This window comes from Neodiprion fabricii, chromosome 7 (genome assembly GCF_021155785.1).
Source record: "Neodiprion fabricii isolate iyNeoFabr1 chromosome 7, iyNeoFabr1.1, whole genome shotgun sequence".
NCBI classification, from domain to species: Eukaryota; Metazoa; Arthropoda; class Insecta; order Hymenoptera; family Diprionidae; genus Neodiprion; species Neodiprion fabricii.
In genome coordinates this window covers 22,902,708-22,919,303 of record NC_060245.1, presented here as the reverse complement: position 1 = coordinate 22,919,303, position 16,596 = coordinate 22,902,708, and the positions used below count along the sequence as shown (strand labels likewise).

Genomic DNA, 16,596 nt, shown 5'->3' with positions numbered 1-16,596 from the left:
CAATTTTCCGACACAATACGACACTGCGTGATTTCATTAGTCTATTCCGTTAGATCCAACCAATGAAATCACTTGAACTGTCGATTGTGTCAGAATATTGCATCAGAAAATGGATGTAAAAGGACGGCACCTCTAATTGCTTATTATTTGGGCCTCTAGAGCGCGATGGCGTCTGTACATGTTTTTTTAAAACAGTAATTGCCCTTCTATCGTCGCATGTAGACCGTGTTGCAGCGAGGATTCTGATGCATTTGTGTGATTTGTGTGTGTGGGTGCGTGTCCGACTCGAAAATGCGAGTGGTGTGTGCGCGCACACGCATGTAAAGGTACGTAAATAAATTTAGTCGAACTATAGCGGCCGAGAAAACGCGGCTCCCGCGCAAAAATAATCCCGTCGTTCGATCGGTTTTCAAAGTGTGTTTAAACAAGAACCTCCCGGACCAAAGCGATCGGAATTAACATCAGCGTTGTTGACTACTCGGCTAAGTGTCATCTGTCAAATCGGTTTATGATCGACACAAAGATCCTGGTGTTGGGTAGACATGGCGACGGTGAAGATCGCGTTCCCGGCTGGTGGAGAACCAGGTAGGATCACGAAGTGGAGGGTCGGGATGAACGCGATGGTGTCAGCTGGCAGAGTTGTCCTCCATTACCGCAGCGTATCCGTTGGCGGGGAACCTTCCAAGGATCCGGAGAAGAAGCTTCGTGCCTCCAAATTCGGACGTGTTATAAAAGTTCTCGCAAACGAAGGCGACGTTCTTCAACCCGGGTAACCTTAAAAAATAAATTTCCTGAGAATTCCTGCCTCGTCCAAGCGCCATTGTTCACCTCCTTTTTTTGTTCTACAGGCAAGAGGTTTTGTTGCTTGAGGGATGCAAGCATCCTACAGTCATGAAAGATCTGTGCGCCGAATGCGGCGCGGATCTTCGGGAGGAATTTGCTGGGGATGACGGGCAGAACGCGGTCACTTCCCAGGCTAGTGTACCTATGGTGCACTCCGTTCCTGAACTTAAGGTTTGCCCTGAACTCGCGGAGAAAATTGGCAGAGAAGATGAAAAGCGTTTGCTGCAAGATAGAAAATTGGCTTTACTCGTTGATCTGGATCAAACAATAGTCCACACTACCAATGACAACGTTCCGCCTGATATGAAAGTAATATTTACTATTCGGTCATACCATAAACGAAACGTATTTGTCAATGAGAAGTATCCACATTGTTCTATTTACGTGTTCTTTTTTGTTTTTCTCAGGATGTCTACCACTTTCAACTCTACGGACCTCACTCTCCGTGGTATCACACAAAATTAAGGCCTGGAACAAGAGAATTTCTTGCCAAAATGAGTCGCCTTTACGAATTGCACATTTGTACTTTCGGAGCTCGAAATTATGCTCATACCGTGGCTGCCCTACTCGATAAAGATGGGGTACTATTTTCTCACAGGATTCTTTCGAGAGATGAGTGTTTCGACCCAGCATCTAAAACTGCAAACCTTAAGTAATTCTAATACTTGTTTTATTGGTTTTTGTTTCTCCTTACATGAGAAGTAAATTAGCATTATTAATATTTTATTTATATGTCACTTGCAGGGCCCTGTTTCCTTGCGGCGATTCTATGGTCTGCATTATAGACGATAGAGAGGATGTCTGGCAAGGTTGTGGTAATTTGGTACAGGTAAAACCCTACCATTTCTTTCGCCACACCGGGGACATTCACGCTCCACCAGGACTTGCTAAACGGGATCAATTTCCGCAACTGAAAACCACTAGTTTGGATGAGATTAATGAGCTGGAAACTAGAGTTAAAGTAACGGAAAATGGAGCCTTACCGAATATCGACTGCCAAGATTTTCAAACACTTGAGGATAATTCTAACAAACAGAAAACTGAGGATGAAACAAAGGAGGACAAAGATGTAATAGAACTGGAACTTCAAGTAGAAACTGCAGAATTGAAACCGAATAAGATTAACGAGGGAGAACAGAAGGAACAGACCGTGGAAAGTAAAGCCCCTGAACTTGGTGAGAAGCTAACAGAACCAGACGAGGTAAAAGCAAATAATGCAGACAAAGATTCGGCGATTGTTGGTGAACAGGGACCAAAAAAGGAGGAATTGGTATCAGGTGATCCCGAGAAACTGGTCGAGTCAGGAGAAGTCAAAAGAAGAGCTGCGGAAGAAGAGAGCTTTAAAGATCTAGAGAAGAGACAGGAATTAGAGGACCACGATGATTATCTTCTGTACCTAGAAGACATATTGCGCAGAATACACGCAGAATTTTACAGCAAGCAGGAGACTGATGCAGAATCCAACAAGAGCCTTCGAGATATCATCCCACGGGTGCGAGGACGAGTTTTAAAGGGACTGCGACTCACGTTTAGCGGCATAGTCGCTACCCATCAAAAGTTGCATCAAAGCCGAGCCTACAAAGTTGCCAGAGCACTTGGCGCAGAAGTATCTCAGGTACGTAACTCATTAAAATGGTAATTGTTTCTTGAAGTTCCTCACAAAAAATTGCCTTTACGTTTGTGGTGATTTTTTTTGTAATGTTTCTCAGGATCTGCAGGAGAACACGACGCATTTGGTGGCGATAAAACCAGGAACGGCAAAGGTTTATGCAGCCAAAAGAATGTGGCAAGTGAAAATAGTGAATCCCGATTGGCTGTGGACTTGTGCAGAGCGATGGGAATGTGTTGATGAGCGTCTCTATCCGCTTACCAAGAAGGTACGTGTAGTTCTTTGATCTTGCCAGTTTTTGGAACGAAACTATTTCTTTGTACTCTCGTAAAATATTCCTAGTGAATTGAAATGAATCAATGCAGGCTCGTGGATCCAGGGTACCCCCGCCGCACTGCAGCAGTCCAGACCGAATTGACGACCAAGAGACAGAGGGGGGCGACAGGTTTGCAGACAGCATAAATCCCCTCATGTCATTCACACTAGAGGAGATTGCAAATATGGACAAAGAGGTGGAGGAAGATATGAGTGACCAAGAGCTAGAAACATCTGCACCTATTTCTCAAATTGAAACATCCCAAACACAACACCGTCGACGTAGATCGGCAACGCCGGATTCGTTAAATGGTGACTGAAGATCAAATTTTCTGTTTGGAAGCAATTTGTCAAATATTCACTCAGCATTTTCTTTTCTCAGAGGATTGCGAAGATGAGGAAGCATTGACTAGCAAGAGAAGAAAAATTGGTACCTTAGAAGAACTCGATGATAACTCTTCTACGGAAGGTAAAAAAGTAAGCGATGGTGATGAGGACGAAGATGACCCAGATGATGAGGATGATCCTTTGACAAGGTTCAGACGAGGCGAAGGATCCCTGGATGGCTTCGACTTGGGAGATGACTCTCAGGATTCTATGGAGGTGGCTGCAACTGAGGATGATGGTGAATGGAACGAAATGGGCGCCGCTTTGGAGCGAGAATTCTTGTCTGAATAAGTAAACACTCTAAAGTGTTTCTTTAATTAGAATTATGCATCGACGATGAGATCTATTTTCTACACAACCTGTCTTCATCAAGAAAACCACTATGCAGAGCACTTTTACAAACAAAGAAGCCATTTGTACATTATCTCACGTTTATCGTTAATCTGGATAGAATTCAAACGATAGACACGTAAGCAAGATGATCAGCCACTGTTCGATCCAGGAAGTGGAAATTACCAATATTGATTTTCTCATTATTAGGTAAGGACTGGAATATTCTACTTAGAAGCTTTAAATTATAAACATTTGTGATATGAATGTTGAAACTTCGAATCCAATAAAGTACCAGTTAAGATTAGCTCAGAAGAAGTTCTTACCGAACTTTAAGCTATGACTGCAGTTTCATATGAGTTCAAGAATACGGTAAATTAGAGGGGAATAGAAGAGACTTGTAATTTATGTATCAACATGTATTTTAAGCTAGTTTGTAAGATGTGACACTGCAAATTTATACGGCATATGGTTGTGGGTCATTTGGATCTTCGTGATACTTCGTGTACGTTTCTCTGTGACTGAAGTCACGTTTATCCTCCTGGCTTCCCCTCGGAGGTGCTTTATCATAATCAAAAGCAGACTCTGTTCTTCCAAACAATTTGTCCTCTGCCTTGATATCGTCCCTGGAGTAAAGAAGTAGAAATGATAATGAACAAAACAGAAATTTACGAAATTTTTAAATGTTTGGAGAATCTGCTGGAAAGTGGGATTCAACGCACCTGTATTTGCCTACAACAACCTTCTTTCCAGTCACAGGATCCGTTACGTCACCCAATGGGTAAACTATCTCCAGGATCTGTAATTTGTCGTACACATGATCCGACTTAAAAGCAGCGTTTAAACTTATTAGGTTGTATGTAACGAGTGATGCGAACCTCGTGTGTGATGAGGCGAGTCACTTTGCTGGGCAATTCCCTAATCAAAACAGTGTCTCCAGGTTTGCACAACGCCTGGGGATCGTGGGCGTAGAAGAAGGAGTTCTCTCGGTAGTACTGGAACCCAAAAAGTAGGAAAAGGAGTAACATAACCTTAAACACGATCAGCGCAATTCGGATTTAGATACCGGATTACAACGTACGTACCATGTTAAGGTTTGTGTCGAGTTTAAAATGCTGAACCCGTATTTTTGAGGCATTTTGCTTTACACAGGGAACGCACTTTCCCAGTAACAGAGACAAGGCCTTCTTCCCTTGCACCGCTGCGACCGCGACTTTCGCCATCTTTGATAAGCCTGAACAACAAACTAACCAACGGGAGGAATGATTGGGCTGCTAGAGGGGCTCAGTTTTTGTTATTAAGTTTGCGCTAAAACGAAGAGGTAGTGCCACATCGGATGCGGCAAAACAAAAGGGACTTATCAAATAGTAGATGACGCTCGGAGTTGAACTTTGGATCAAGCTATGAAAACAGGTGATTTCTGTGATTTAGAACATAGTAACCACGCTTTATGTTTAAAATAACGCGTTGCTTCATTATTTCTATGTTCAGATATAACCATGTTGAAGTTAGTAACGTTACCGTAACGGTTCATGCCGAGGTGAAACCGGTACCTCGTGACTTTGGAATTGTTTGAAATTCGGTCAGTCGTAATAAGACAAAACATACTTTTGGAATCTTCGTTCCTTCAAAGTAATTGTAAAAATAAGAAAATAGTGATTTTTCCCCAATGTTATGGCTCGGGCCAAATTTAAAGAGGCATGTTTCATCAACGAATGTAATAACCTGTTGCGTCAGTGCTACGACGATTGAGAACTGAAATGCGCACATGAAACAGCGGCTGCGATTTTCTCTATTTGATAACAGCAGGGTAAATATTTGCAGCTTTCTGGTTCCCGAAGCTTAATAATCTTGTAAACGATCGGAGTTCACAGTTCCTCAAAGTTGGAATATCCGAACAACATATATCTAGTCGGAAATCGAACACCCTCGAATGATCGCGTGTTACGCAAAGCTTACCCGCAAGTACGATTGCATAACCTGACAATGAGTCGTTCGCGATACGCGATTATTCACAACAGGAGTGATGTAGTAACAGCAACGACGCGTTACGCGAGACGAACCAGCAACTCTGATAGTAATTAATCTCAAACTATTAACGGCATAACTCTGATTTTCGATAATGGCGCTCTGAATTACGTGTTTCCATAATTAATAACGACGTGCTACGGTATCCTTGCGCAGGTGGGCGTACACACACATCGGTTGAATCTATCGGGGATAGAAGCGCCCAGGAAACTGGATAAGGAGCTGGCGAATGGGAAGTTGCGGAAAGACGAGACGATGAGGCACGTATAGAGGTAAGTCGCGAGAGTAAAGTTGAGAGTCGGCGGATGAAGCGATCACGCTCTCGAGTAAGACGGCGAGGCCTTAACGACGCCGGGATGTTGGCGAAGAAAGTATACATAGGCGGGTTGATGGGTTGCTGCGGATGGGTGAGGGGGTGGGGGGTGGTGGATGTAGAGTTTGCCAGGAACAGGGTTGACGAGAAATGAAAATGGCTCTCTGCAGGGCGGATTAAACGAGGCAAGTCTTTGTATTCCGGGCTCGAAACGAGGGGAGACAGTGTAGGTCGACGAGGCAAAGAGGGAGGAGAGCGAGAGGGATAAAGAACGGGGGAAAAAGCTATACGTCCGGGAATTAACCTTGAGTCGAGAGTTTCTATGTACGATAAATTGCTCGAGCGATTTTTGCCGATTCTCGTCCGTGATCCTGTCCTGACAACTTTCCACCGACTATCCCGGCACGCTTCGTCCTAGGGAGGATGTACATTGTCCGCGGGAGCCTTACACTATCCGAAACGCGGTTCCACAAAGGTCCGCGCAGTGTGTCCTGTAAAGCTTTTATCTTCGACTCAAAGCGACTTGATTCGGCCGGACGAGCACAGTCGACGGAGTCAATTCTATTGTTAGACAGAAAGCAGGACACGCCTTACCGAAGTCTCTTTTTTGCATCGGCGGCGGAGAATGAGGAGGAGGGAGGAGGGAGAGGGGGAAGACGAAAGGTCGTATCGTCAATTCGTTTATCCCGGGAGTTTTTTCTATGTATCGTTTCCAAAAGCCAAAGGCAAGGCGGCACGCGTGTAGTACACGTATAAGGCGGCGACCTCGTCGTGTCGTTACGGGACGTTGATTTCTCGTTCCATTCTTCCTTCCGCGGCTTCCTGCATGAATCTTGGTCCCTTGACTCGACCGCCGAAAGTAACGAGCCGGTAGTCCTCGAACGTCTTGGTTTTCGCCACTGGGCTTTTTGCTTCCGACCTGCAGGTAGGTATAAATGAGTTTGCTGGGTAGTGTAGTAGCTGGACTTTGTATACCTACGCACAATCCTCGAGGCGAAACTAGGGAAGCTTGGGTCGTAAACTAATACGAGCATCTCTCGTCACTGCGTGACCTAGACTTGGGGTGGGAAATTCTTATTATCCCCCGATCCACGAGCCGAGCACTGCTTGCTGTGCGGAAGTAAATCGCGTCCTTGAGATGGCGAAATGGGTCGAGCAGCGTATTGGAGTGTTTTTCTTTTTTCTTGTTTGCCCTGGCGTTCTGTTCGCGCTAAGTACTTCCAGCGATGAGCCGGAGCAGAAATGGCGCATATATATTCGAAGTAATTAATGTACTATAGATTAACATAAAATCGAGAAAATATTTCTGCCTGCTTGGGGTCATTCAAAAGCACCGAAAAATACGAATATTTTTCATCAGGTGATGCATGGTAGACAATACAACCGTTGCTCGCCTTGTAGGTTTCTCTAACTTGAATAAACGAGGTGCAGAAATTGTTTTGTTCAAAGCCTTCTAGCCATTGCCGGGCTTCTCTTTAGGATAATGTAAAGCCCCATTAACAAAAGGCGTGCAGAGAAAGAAAACCAGGCCGTGCGCGTTCCGTTCCCGCGGGCGGAGCAAAAAGTGAGACGTTGTTTCGCGTAATTGCGTAAAGCATTGTTTACACGATTAGTATGACGATTCTTTTCCCCTACTTTTGTTTTTATTTATTTTTTTTTTTTTATTTTCCCCAAAAATCCCTCTGTAAAGAAAGTAAGTAAACTTCGTCCTGTTTTTGTAGTGCGTATACGTATAACGCTATAGGTGCGTATAAAGAACATTAGCCGGGAATGTTGCCAAAATTAAAGAAAATTGCAGCAATTTATCGCTCTCAAACGCGGCAACGTTCAGACCGTAAGTCTGACCCTCGAAGTAATCGCCACAGCGTATAACCGTCGGGTGGTGCAGATTAGTAATTTCATCTAATAAACCTCGAGGCGAGTTTTCACCCTCGTATTTTCCGTCTCTCATTGTCAGTCAAAATTCGCCAAGAAAAGAAGTGAAGAGAACACGCTGCGATACAACGTGAAAAGGTTCTCCAGCTGTAGAAAAAAGAATCGCAGCTTTGCCCCCCCCCCCCCCCCCTCCAACCCTTCGTAAAAAACAAAGAGCAAGGAAGAATGTGAAAAAAAATGAAGGTAGGACGTAAAGAGAGTCCCGGAAGGAGGAGGAGAGCTTAAACGTCGACTCGCGGGGAAAGTTGCACCTAGGAGCAGCTCGAGTCGCTCCTAGGCGACGCCGGGAGGGCGAAACTTCTTCCTCGTCGTCGGGCGTTGCGTTGGTTGGGGTTGCCGTTGCGTTTAGTTGCGTTCGGGCCTTCCGCGCAGACGTCGAGGCTCGGTGGATGGGGGATGATCGGAGGACAGAAGGGTGGGCGACGGACGCGCCTCGCCCGCTTCGTTGGTCCTCCTTGCGTTCAGTTCAGATCCAGAAGCCGAACGGGTCGCGTGTCTCTTTCTTATTTTCGTCGTTACCGCAGCGACGGTCCGATCGCCCCGATTTTCATCCTCTTCCAGTTTCCACGCCCATCCCTTTACTCAGTTGGACGGAGATTCTAGAGGGCTGCGGACGCGTCGACGCCGCTCTTCGTTTAATCGTCGTTTCTGTACCGGATGATCGACGGTTGCAACGGCGGATGAATGTTTGTACAATTCGTCGCGAAGCAAGTGAAGTCAAGTGTGAAGTAAGGCGCATTAATAATCGGTCAGTTTCGTTTTATTCGAAAATATAATAATTGCGAAGCGGTCCAGACAAGTGTGAAGTAAGGCGCATTGATAGAAGGTCAGTTTAGATTTGTTAGAAAACAATTGCCTGTCGTGGTGAGTATTCGAGTATCGAACGCTGCGAGTTGAGAAGTGACGATCGCTAACGAATAACAAAAAAACAAAATACGATCGTACGATGCTGCAGCAACGGCAGCGTGTAACCGACCTGTAACAGGGTAATAAGTATCTTCCATTAAAGTGTTTTCTTTTTCTTTTCTACGTGTAGTTGTTGTTGTTGTGTTGTTGTTTGTGTCGTGCACGCGTCTCGCCGCTCCCGAATATATAATACGTAAACATAACGAAGGCAACTGCGATTCGATTGCTTCGATTCGACGCAAGAAAAACAAAGAAGAATCCGACCATCGGCAGCCGCGTTGTTCCTTACTCTGGGATGAAACTTCAGCCCAGACGCGGACGCGATAAAGATGAGCGTGAGGAAAAACCGTTGCTCTAACAAATTCGCGTTTCCGCAAATATTTTCGCAGCATCGTCGTGGCCGCGATCATCTCGTGAGTGCGTGTAAATAAATCGGCGCGATGCTGCCGGTTCAGGTCGCCGATTCCTGATCCACCGTTCCTGCGTCTCGGACTGGCGTGTTCCGTTTGTTTTGTGTGTTGTTAAATTTTCGCTTATTTTCTTCCTACGTCGCGCCGTCGGCAGTGAGTAAACAGTGCGCGGTAATAATTGATCGAGCATCGTGGTGAGGTGAAGTGTGCTTGTTGTTCGTCGCCCCAGCGTTTATTGGAGAGTGTGGCGAGAGGAGGAGGAGATCGCTCAGCATCTTATTCTTCTTCCCTCTCCCCTGTGTTTCTTCTTCTTCTTCTTCTTCTTCTCCTTCTTCTTCGGGCGGAAGAAAAACCCCGAGAGTGAAATGCCGTGATGGAACGAATCCCGAATACCTCCGTCCGTGCCGCCCTGCTTCTCCTGCTTCCCCTGCTGCTCGCCCTGCATCCGGAAGTCGCCGACACGGCACGTGAGTAAACATTTATTCTCCCTTTTTTTCGAAAATATACGTCTGCTTTCCAGCTTTTTCGAGGACGCTGCCAATTTTCACAGTGTCGAGTGGCCCTAGAGATATCCTTAAATTTTGCTTGCCCTTCGAAAGTCCTGGAAACTATCATTGAATTTTTCTTGTGCCCTGCAAATGTTTTTTTTTTTTTTAATGTTCTTGAATTACCTGAAAATCTCGAGGAAATGTTCTTGAATTTGTCACGGAGCTATTCGATCGTCGCTCGTCACACGCGGGTAATTGTTAACCACGTGTATACAACGAAGAGGCGCTGCGGCAATGAAAGAGGGTGAAAACTTTTTCCTCCCTCCCTCTCTCTATCTCTCCTCGTCTCTCTTTTGCACAATCACGAATAGGGCAGGGTGGGGGTGCACTTTCAGGGCATTGATTAGCCCGGACAATCGCGAAAGGTTGGGGACGCGGACGAAACGAACGACCTGAACTGTTTGTTGAAAAAGCTTCTCTCCAGTCAAGTGTAAACCACTCGACAGAAATTTTACGCCGCTTCGTTCAACCGCAGCTCACGTCGGCCGCAGACGATGCCTCTCTCTTTCTCTTTCTCTCTCTCAATCTTATATTCGCAAAATGTACGAGACCAACTCGGGTCCTGTTGGCTTTTCACTGCCTGTTCTCCCCGTCGTTTTTCTTTTTGTCTTTTTTTTTGTTTTTTTCTAGTTTTTTTCTAGTTTAATTTTTTCAACCGTCCTAGATTGCCTATTGAAAACAACCACAGGATATTCCTCCACGTGCGAATTGTCGTCGTCGGTGAATAATATTGCTGATTAAAAGTTTACACTGAAATATCGTTGGAGTCTGATCTCCGTCCTCCTCCTGCAGCATAATTATGAATTAAAACACTAGAAACTTTATCCACAACACGATCGTATGTGTGATAGTAGACGACGGTTTTTTCTCTTCTTCTTTTTTCCCCCACACGTATAAAACGTGTGCGTAACGTAGATATATAGTATCATACGTATTAAACATCGTTATAGTTCGTGGTTTCTAATTTGCAGGGCGGATGTTGTTCGCGGTGTAATAATTATTTCATTAGTTTGTTGCGAGTGTGTAATTTATACACACGCATGTACACGTGTGTCACGCATGTTGTGTGTGAGTATTCGCATTTATTTCTAGACCTACTCTCTAAATTATTCCACAAAATATTATGAAGGTGAAGCTAGAGCAGCCAGATTTGGCATCCAGACGTGTTAAACTTTTTGGAAATCCAAAAACGCAGCTTGATTTCATCCTCTTATTAATTCTCGGGGGTTAGAGATATACGTCGTGACCTAAGTTTGTAACGTTATTGTAACTATGCGTCTTTAAAAAAATACTCGTTACTTTGCAACTTTAGAGGATTACCTGAAATTTCGTAAACCGTTTTAACAAGGCACGAATAAACTGAGACTTTATAAATTCAGCTTCTTGAGTTATTCTAAACGTGCAAAATATGTAGTAATTTTTTTTTTTTTGTCCACCTCTCGATACGGTAACGTTACCTAACTTCAGCCTTGTAGATATTTAACAAAGTTTTCATTCTCGTTCTTCATTACGGTATTCGAATAAACGTTAAAACGTTTGGCTGAAAATTCTGACTGCTGCTAGTTTCAGCCTTGTTGCAAAATCGACTAAAACACAGCCCTATGCGCATCTGTTCCTGCTGCACGTCCTAAGCGGTGTATAATGTATTATATAATAATAATACATGTTGCATTATACAAATCATATAATATATATGTAACACCGGAGCTTTCAGGGTGGAGAATAATAAATATACGCCATACGCATGCATATTCGTACGATAATAATGATAACAAAAAAAAAAAAGAAACAAAAACAACAACAACAACGCTCGCAGTATCCGTATTTTCCAATTAATCAGAAATAAACAAAGTCAACGCCTGCAGCCACCCTGGTGGTGGTGGTGGTGGTGGTGGATTATGCATATATGTATAACGACTCCGATATATAAATGTTATTTATTACTCTGAGAGAGAGAGAAAGAGAGAGAGAGAGAGAGAGAGAGAGAGGCGGGGGTGGTTGGATTTTGTCCATTCGATTCTATCTCTCTGAATTCGCTCGCTGCAGCATTTCGAAGCGAAACGTTGCTGCCGCGCTATTTCGATGCCGATCAGAAAGCTTCGTGTGTGCAGCCTAGTTAGCCTCTCGCTGTTGACCATAAAATGCAAATTATCTTTTGCATATTATCATTATTATGAATTGTTATACGTATATATTGAAAACTGCAAAATTCTCGCTCGATTTTATATTCGATGAATAAAACAGTTTTTGGGTTAGTGTTAAATTACCACTGAAGGTGTTGGCCGATTTTTCTAACATTTCTTTTTATGATATCGTCATCCTGCTTACTCGCAATATTGAAGTTAGTATCGTTGATTGTAACAACGCATAGAAACAAGTACGATTGATTTGAAAAATCTTTACAACGATTTTCGAAAAATTTAGTCTCATCTTGATGATACGATTAAATTTTGCTTGAATTATGGATTACTGAATTGGGTAAAATAAATCCTGCAAAGGTAGTGGATTTTTTTTCTTGCCAATGAATTTATACATCAACATCGCAAAATTCAACCACGTCTTGAATCGTGTAACGATGATTTTTGACAAGGTCGAAGTTTAGTAACGTTACGTTAACACGACGGATGTTTAGGAAAAACTCGTCAAGTACTTCGATGAAATTTCAAGCCGGTAAATCGTAACGAAAAATACACGCTTACATTTTGAAAAGTCGACTCGTCAGAAATTCGTTTCAAAACTGAGAGAACAACGATTTATTCCCATCATGTTTTTTTTAACGTTACCCAACTTCAGCCTTCTGGTTTTTATTCACCGGCTCGAAAGACACGGATAATATGATACGCGATATTCTCAACGACGGGCCGCCGCATATTTTAACATGTTGTTGTAATTTCATGCCGCACCAACATACGCGACATAATAATTAGGGTCAAACGTCTCCTCGACGGACCGGAAGTGGTCGATTCAAACTGCTCACATAACCACCCGGGGTAACAAAGGCCAGGGTCTCTCTCCCTCTCTCTCTTTCTCTCTCTCTCGCTCGTCCTTTGATAGAGTAGAGCAATAAAGTTTAGTAGCAGATGAGGAGGATGAGGAGAAGGAGATACCGTAGCAGTGAGAAACGCTTCCGATCCCTGCAAGTAAACCATCCCCCACTCTCCGAAGCTTATTGTTGTTGTTGTTGTTGTTATTATTGTTATTATTATTATTATTGCAACAGTTTGAGGATAGCGATTTATCTATTATACGCATATGTATAATATAGAGTAATTAATACACAGTGTAATTGCATTGTATTATATGTGTACAACAATAATAATAATGATAATAATTATTATAACGATGATAATTCGTAGGTTTCACGATAATATTATACGTATGTATATATACACACACATATGTAGTCTAGGCTCACTCATTTGACATACGACGGTTAGGTAATTGATTAATTGTTCAATAGTATGCGTTTGACGTGTAACTGGTTGCGGGGGGAGGGGTTGTAATTGTTGTGAAATAACAATTAACATGACCGATCAATCTGCAACAGTACTGTGACGAGCGGTTGTTTGATATTCGTTTTTAACGCCGCGTTTACGTATGAAAAATATTCAATATGCACGCGTATAGGTACGTATAATGTAAAAGAGATGGTGTTTTATTATTGACGTATAAAATATGCCGCATCAGCTGCAGTGCGACGGTTGAATGTGGCTTTGCGGTGTAAAGTATTGATAACAATTTATCACACATAGGTACGTACCTAGAAACAACAAAGAGAAACATATCAAAAATGATTGATCTCTTCTCTCTTTCTCTTCCGTGCGCGTGCACATGTATTAGATTATTTTTTCGTATCGTCGTATCAGACGCAGTGGTGTAATTTATTCATTGGCAAATCATTCGCAGGTGTTGGGATGAATTTGTACGTACAGAGTGTCGTTGTTTATTTATTATAATATGTAGAATATTATTCGTAGTCGGTAAACGTTGCGACGTATGATTTGGCAGATTTTATTACGACACACTTCCTGCGTTCACGGATATCTGCGCATATTGCGTACTGCTAATAATGTTCGTCGAGTTGAGCGGAAAAGAGAGATGGAGAGATAGAGAGATAGAGAGAGAGAGGAGAGGAGAGGATGCAACGCAATGCAACGAACGCTGATTTATCAACCGTAGAATCGAACTAGCTTTGCTCGCTCATTCGAGCGCGAACCTAATGATAATATGACAATGGACCTGCATTCCTCTTTCCATGCTTGTCTGTGCGTTGGCGTTCGAAAATCACGCTCGCTATATTTATCCATCGTTGCGTTGCGTATGTATGTATAATATTTTATTCATAAAGGTGAAATAATTGCTGATAACTAATTGGGTTTGGAAATACGACGGTAAGAAATTGTTGAAAATCTCGTGTCGTGTGTTTAAAAATGTTTAAGCAGTGAGCCAAAAAATATATATTGACTATTCTTTCCAAGTTGGACATTTTTTCATTATTATTTTTTTTTTTAATTTCATTTTTTATTTTACTTCAAATTGCTCAAAAAAGGTTAGAAGCGAAAGCTGATGTCCCACTCTGGGTTTAGATTTTTAAGAATTTTCATTATTGGATTTTTAACCCCCCACGAGTCGCACATTATTGCGATCAACTTTCAACAATAACAAGACGATTTTCTACCGGTTTTGGGGTCGCTGATTGTGAACCTGGAAAGTCTATATATTCGTTACTATTCTATCTCATTACGATCACTTTTACTATATTTTCTTGCAACCGTTGCGAAAATTTAACGCTCGTGCAAGAATAAATTGACGTTAAAGCCTTGCCTTGTTTAACTAAAAAAAGTAGAGTGAGTAAATCTCAGGAACTGATTCAGCGTTGCAATAACCAAAAAAGGATCGACGATAGCGGAAAATGTTTACGCGTTTTTCCTAATTCCGACAATATTCGAACAGTTTTTCTTTTTTTTAACGATACTTGTTTTACGGAATTTTTCTAGTTATGGCAACAAATGAAATTTTTCTCAGTCTACCGCTGTCTATTAAAAGGGACAGGGTGAATAGGGAGAACCGTGGCGTTCTTCCAAATAACAATTATACTGTTATTTGCCTTAACCGGGGGGAAGGGGGGACGACAATGAAATAAATGAGCGGAATGAGGGCTGGCAGGGCGGCGGGGGGGGGAGGATCGCTCTCGGGGGTCGCTCAACCGGCATCATCGGCCAGAGGAAGCCGTCTTAATAAAAACAACAGCGTCTCTCTTTCTCTCTCCCTCTTCTCATCAGCTTTTCATTTCTTCCTTCCTTCCTTCCTTCCTTCCTTCCTTCGTTTCCTCCTTTTGCCCGATTTCGTGCGGCGATAAACGGAATCGAGGAAAGGGTCGCGCTGTGAACTCGAATATTACACAAAACATCTTGCTCTTCGCGTCGACTAACAATAAGCAGAGTAAAAATAAATATACCGTTGTATATACTGTTTCTATTTTTAATTTTTCTTCTTTCCTCGATCGAAGAACAAAGTATAACGAAAATTTATACCTACGTCTTGATTATAAAACTGAGAAACGAGTTGATTATCACCGTTGAGATAAAAAAAAAAAAAAACTTGTATTTGGATACGGCGATGTAAATGTTTTTTTTATTATTATCAAAAATTTCAGCCGAGCCAAATAACGATCGATAAAAAAATTTTTCAATTTTTGTACGAACATATTTGGTTCAACTTAAATTTGATGATGATAACAATACTTTTATTTAACCATATCCGAACGTACGTTTATTAACACTAATTATTATTAAGCTGTCTGATATTATCTCTGAAGAGAAAAGAGAGAATTCTAAACTCCGGTACGTCAAGTATTTATCATCGTCATCATCCTTCCGTCATTTCCTCACCACCCGCAGAAATTTCACGCTCGATTTATTAATTTTTTCCTCGATTCACGGCATATGTGCCGTAAAATTTTATTTTTATCATCATCATCATCATCATCGCCGTCATCCGTAGATGAATTATTATTGTTTAATTAAAAATGATATACACATACACGCATGCACGCGTTATGCCCGCCATTGTCTGCATACCCACACGCCCTGGGAATGTCCAATATTTACCTTAATGCTTTCACGATTAGTCGGTGTATTCACACGTGAATATTCGTACATACATCGCATGTACGCAAACACGCGTTTATCCTCCAGCAGTGTCTCTATAAAATCACCGCACTTACGGCTTGGTTGTACGTACAATGCAGGTATCTGCAATTCTGCACACACGCGACGGTGTTATGCAAGTATTTTTTTTGTTATTCACAGATTTTATAGAATTTGGTATTCGTGGAATAGGTTTTTTCTCTTTCTCTTTTCACACTCGACATGACGTAGCTGATATAATTCTCTTACATATGTGACGTAATAATATAATTATACGTGTACTCTCTTGGACGAAAAAAAGACGCCGAATCAATTGGGAAGTTTTATTAACATGCACCATTTGTTTCGTATCTCTCACTTATCTTTTCACTCTCCCTCACGCCATAGGTCCTCTGTAATAATTGAGATTAATATTCGTTCTATGTATTTTATTAGTTCAATTACCGAAACGTGTGTTTGTTTATTTTTTTTTCTTCATTCTTTTTTCCATTCTATACGACTCTGAATGTTTCTCTCTAAAAATTGAAACAATTGTATTAAACCTACAGTGAATCGTTTTTTTTTTTTTTTTTTTGTAATTTTTCTATTGAGATATTTTGTAATTTTTTCACATGTATCGAATGAATTTCATTTTTCTGGCCAAGAAGTAACAAATGATTGACAGTGCACAGAATGTGAGAAGAAAATTTATGCTGCAACACAAGAACTGTTTCGAATACAATAATCATTTTGATTAATCTTTTTTTTTTCTAAATCCTCTTCGTACGAACGTAATCCTATTATATTTATATATGTATATACACGCATGCGGTGTTAGCGATTG

The 16,596-nt window shown here is 42.0% G+C and overlaps 3 protein-coding genes across 5 annotated transcripts in view; 2 read left to right on the top strand and 1 right to left on the bottom strand.

The window, feature by feature from the left end:
• The first annotated feature begins 15 nt into the window (after positions 1–15).
• On the top strand, positions 16–3,791 carry LOC124186775 (RNA polymerase II subunit A C-terminal domain phosphatase). The gene is made up of 7 exons (XM_046578770.1): positions 16–769; positions 849–1,152; positions 1,251–1,495; positions 1,588–2,458; positions 2,553–2,720; positions 2,818–3,079; positions 3,150–3,791. The coding sequence occupies exons 1-7, from the start codon at positions 543–545 to the stop codon at positions 3,443–3,445; spliced, it is 2,373 nt and encodes a 790-aa protein (XP_046434726.1). The 5' UTR covers positions 16–542; the 3' UTR covers positions 3,446–3,791.
• Positions 3,792–3,888: 97 nt separating this feature from the next.
• Positions 3,889–4,731, bottom strand: LOC124186785 (28S ribosomal protein S17, mitochondrial). Its single transcript, XM_046578782.1, has 4 exons — positions 4,570–4,731; positions 4,363–4,479; positions 4,207–4,283; positions 3,889–4,110 (listed from the first exon to the last, which is right to left on the bottom strand). The coding sequence occupies exons 1-4, from the start codon at positions 4,705–4,707 to the stop codon at positions 3,942–3,944; spliced, it is 501 nt and encodes a 166-aa protein (XP_046434738.1). The 5' UTR covers positions 4,708–4,731; the 3' UTR covers positions 3,889–3,941.
• Positions 4,732–8,090: 3,359 nt separating this feature from the next.
• Positions 8,091–16,596, top strand: part of LOC124186052 (hemicentin-2) — a 165,916-nt gene continuing 157,410 nt past the window's right edge. For all 3 annotated transcript variants that reach the window (XM_046577402.1, XM_046577403.1, XM_046577401.1), the window contains exon 1: positions 8,091–9,543. In XM_046577402.1, the coding sequence (XP_046433358.1) occupies positions 9,450–9,543 (94 nt within the window). In that variant the 5' untranslated portion in view covers positions 8,091–9,449. The remainder of the gene's footprint in view (positions 9,544–16,596) is intronic.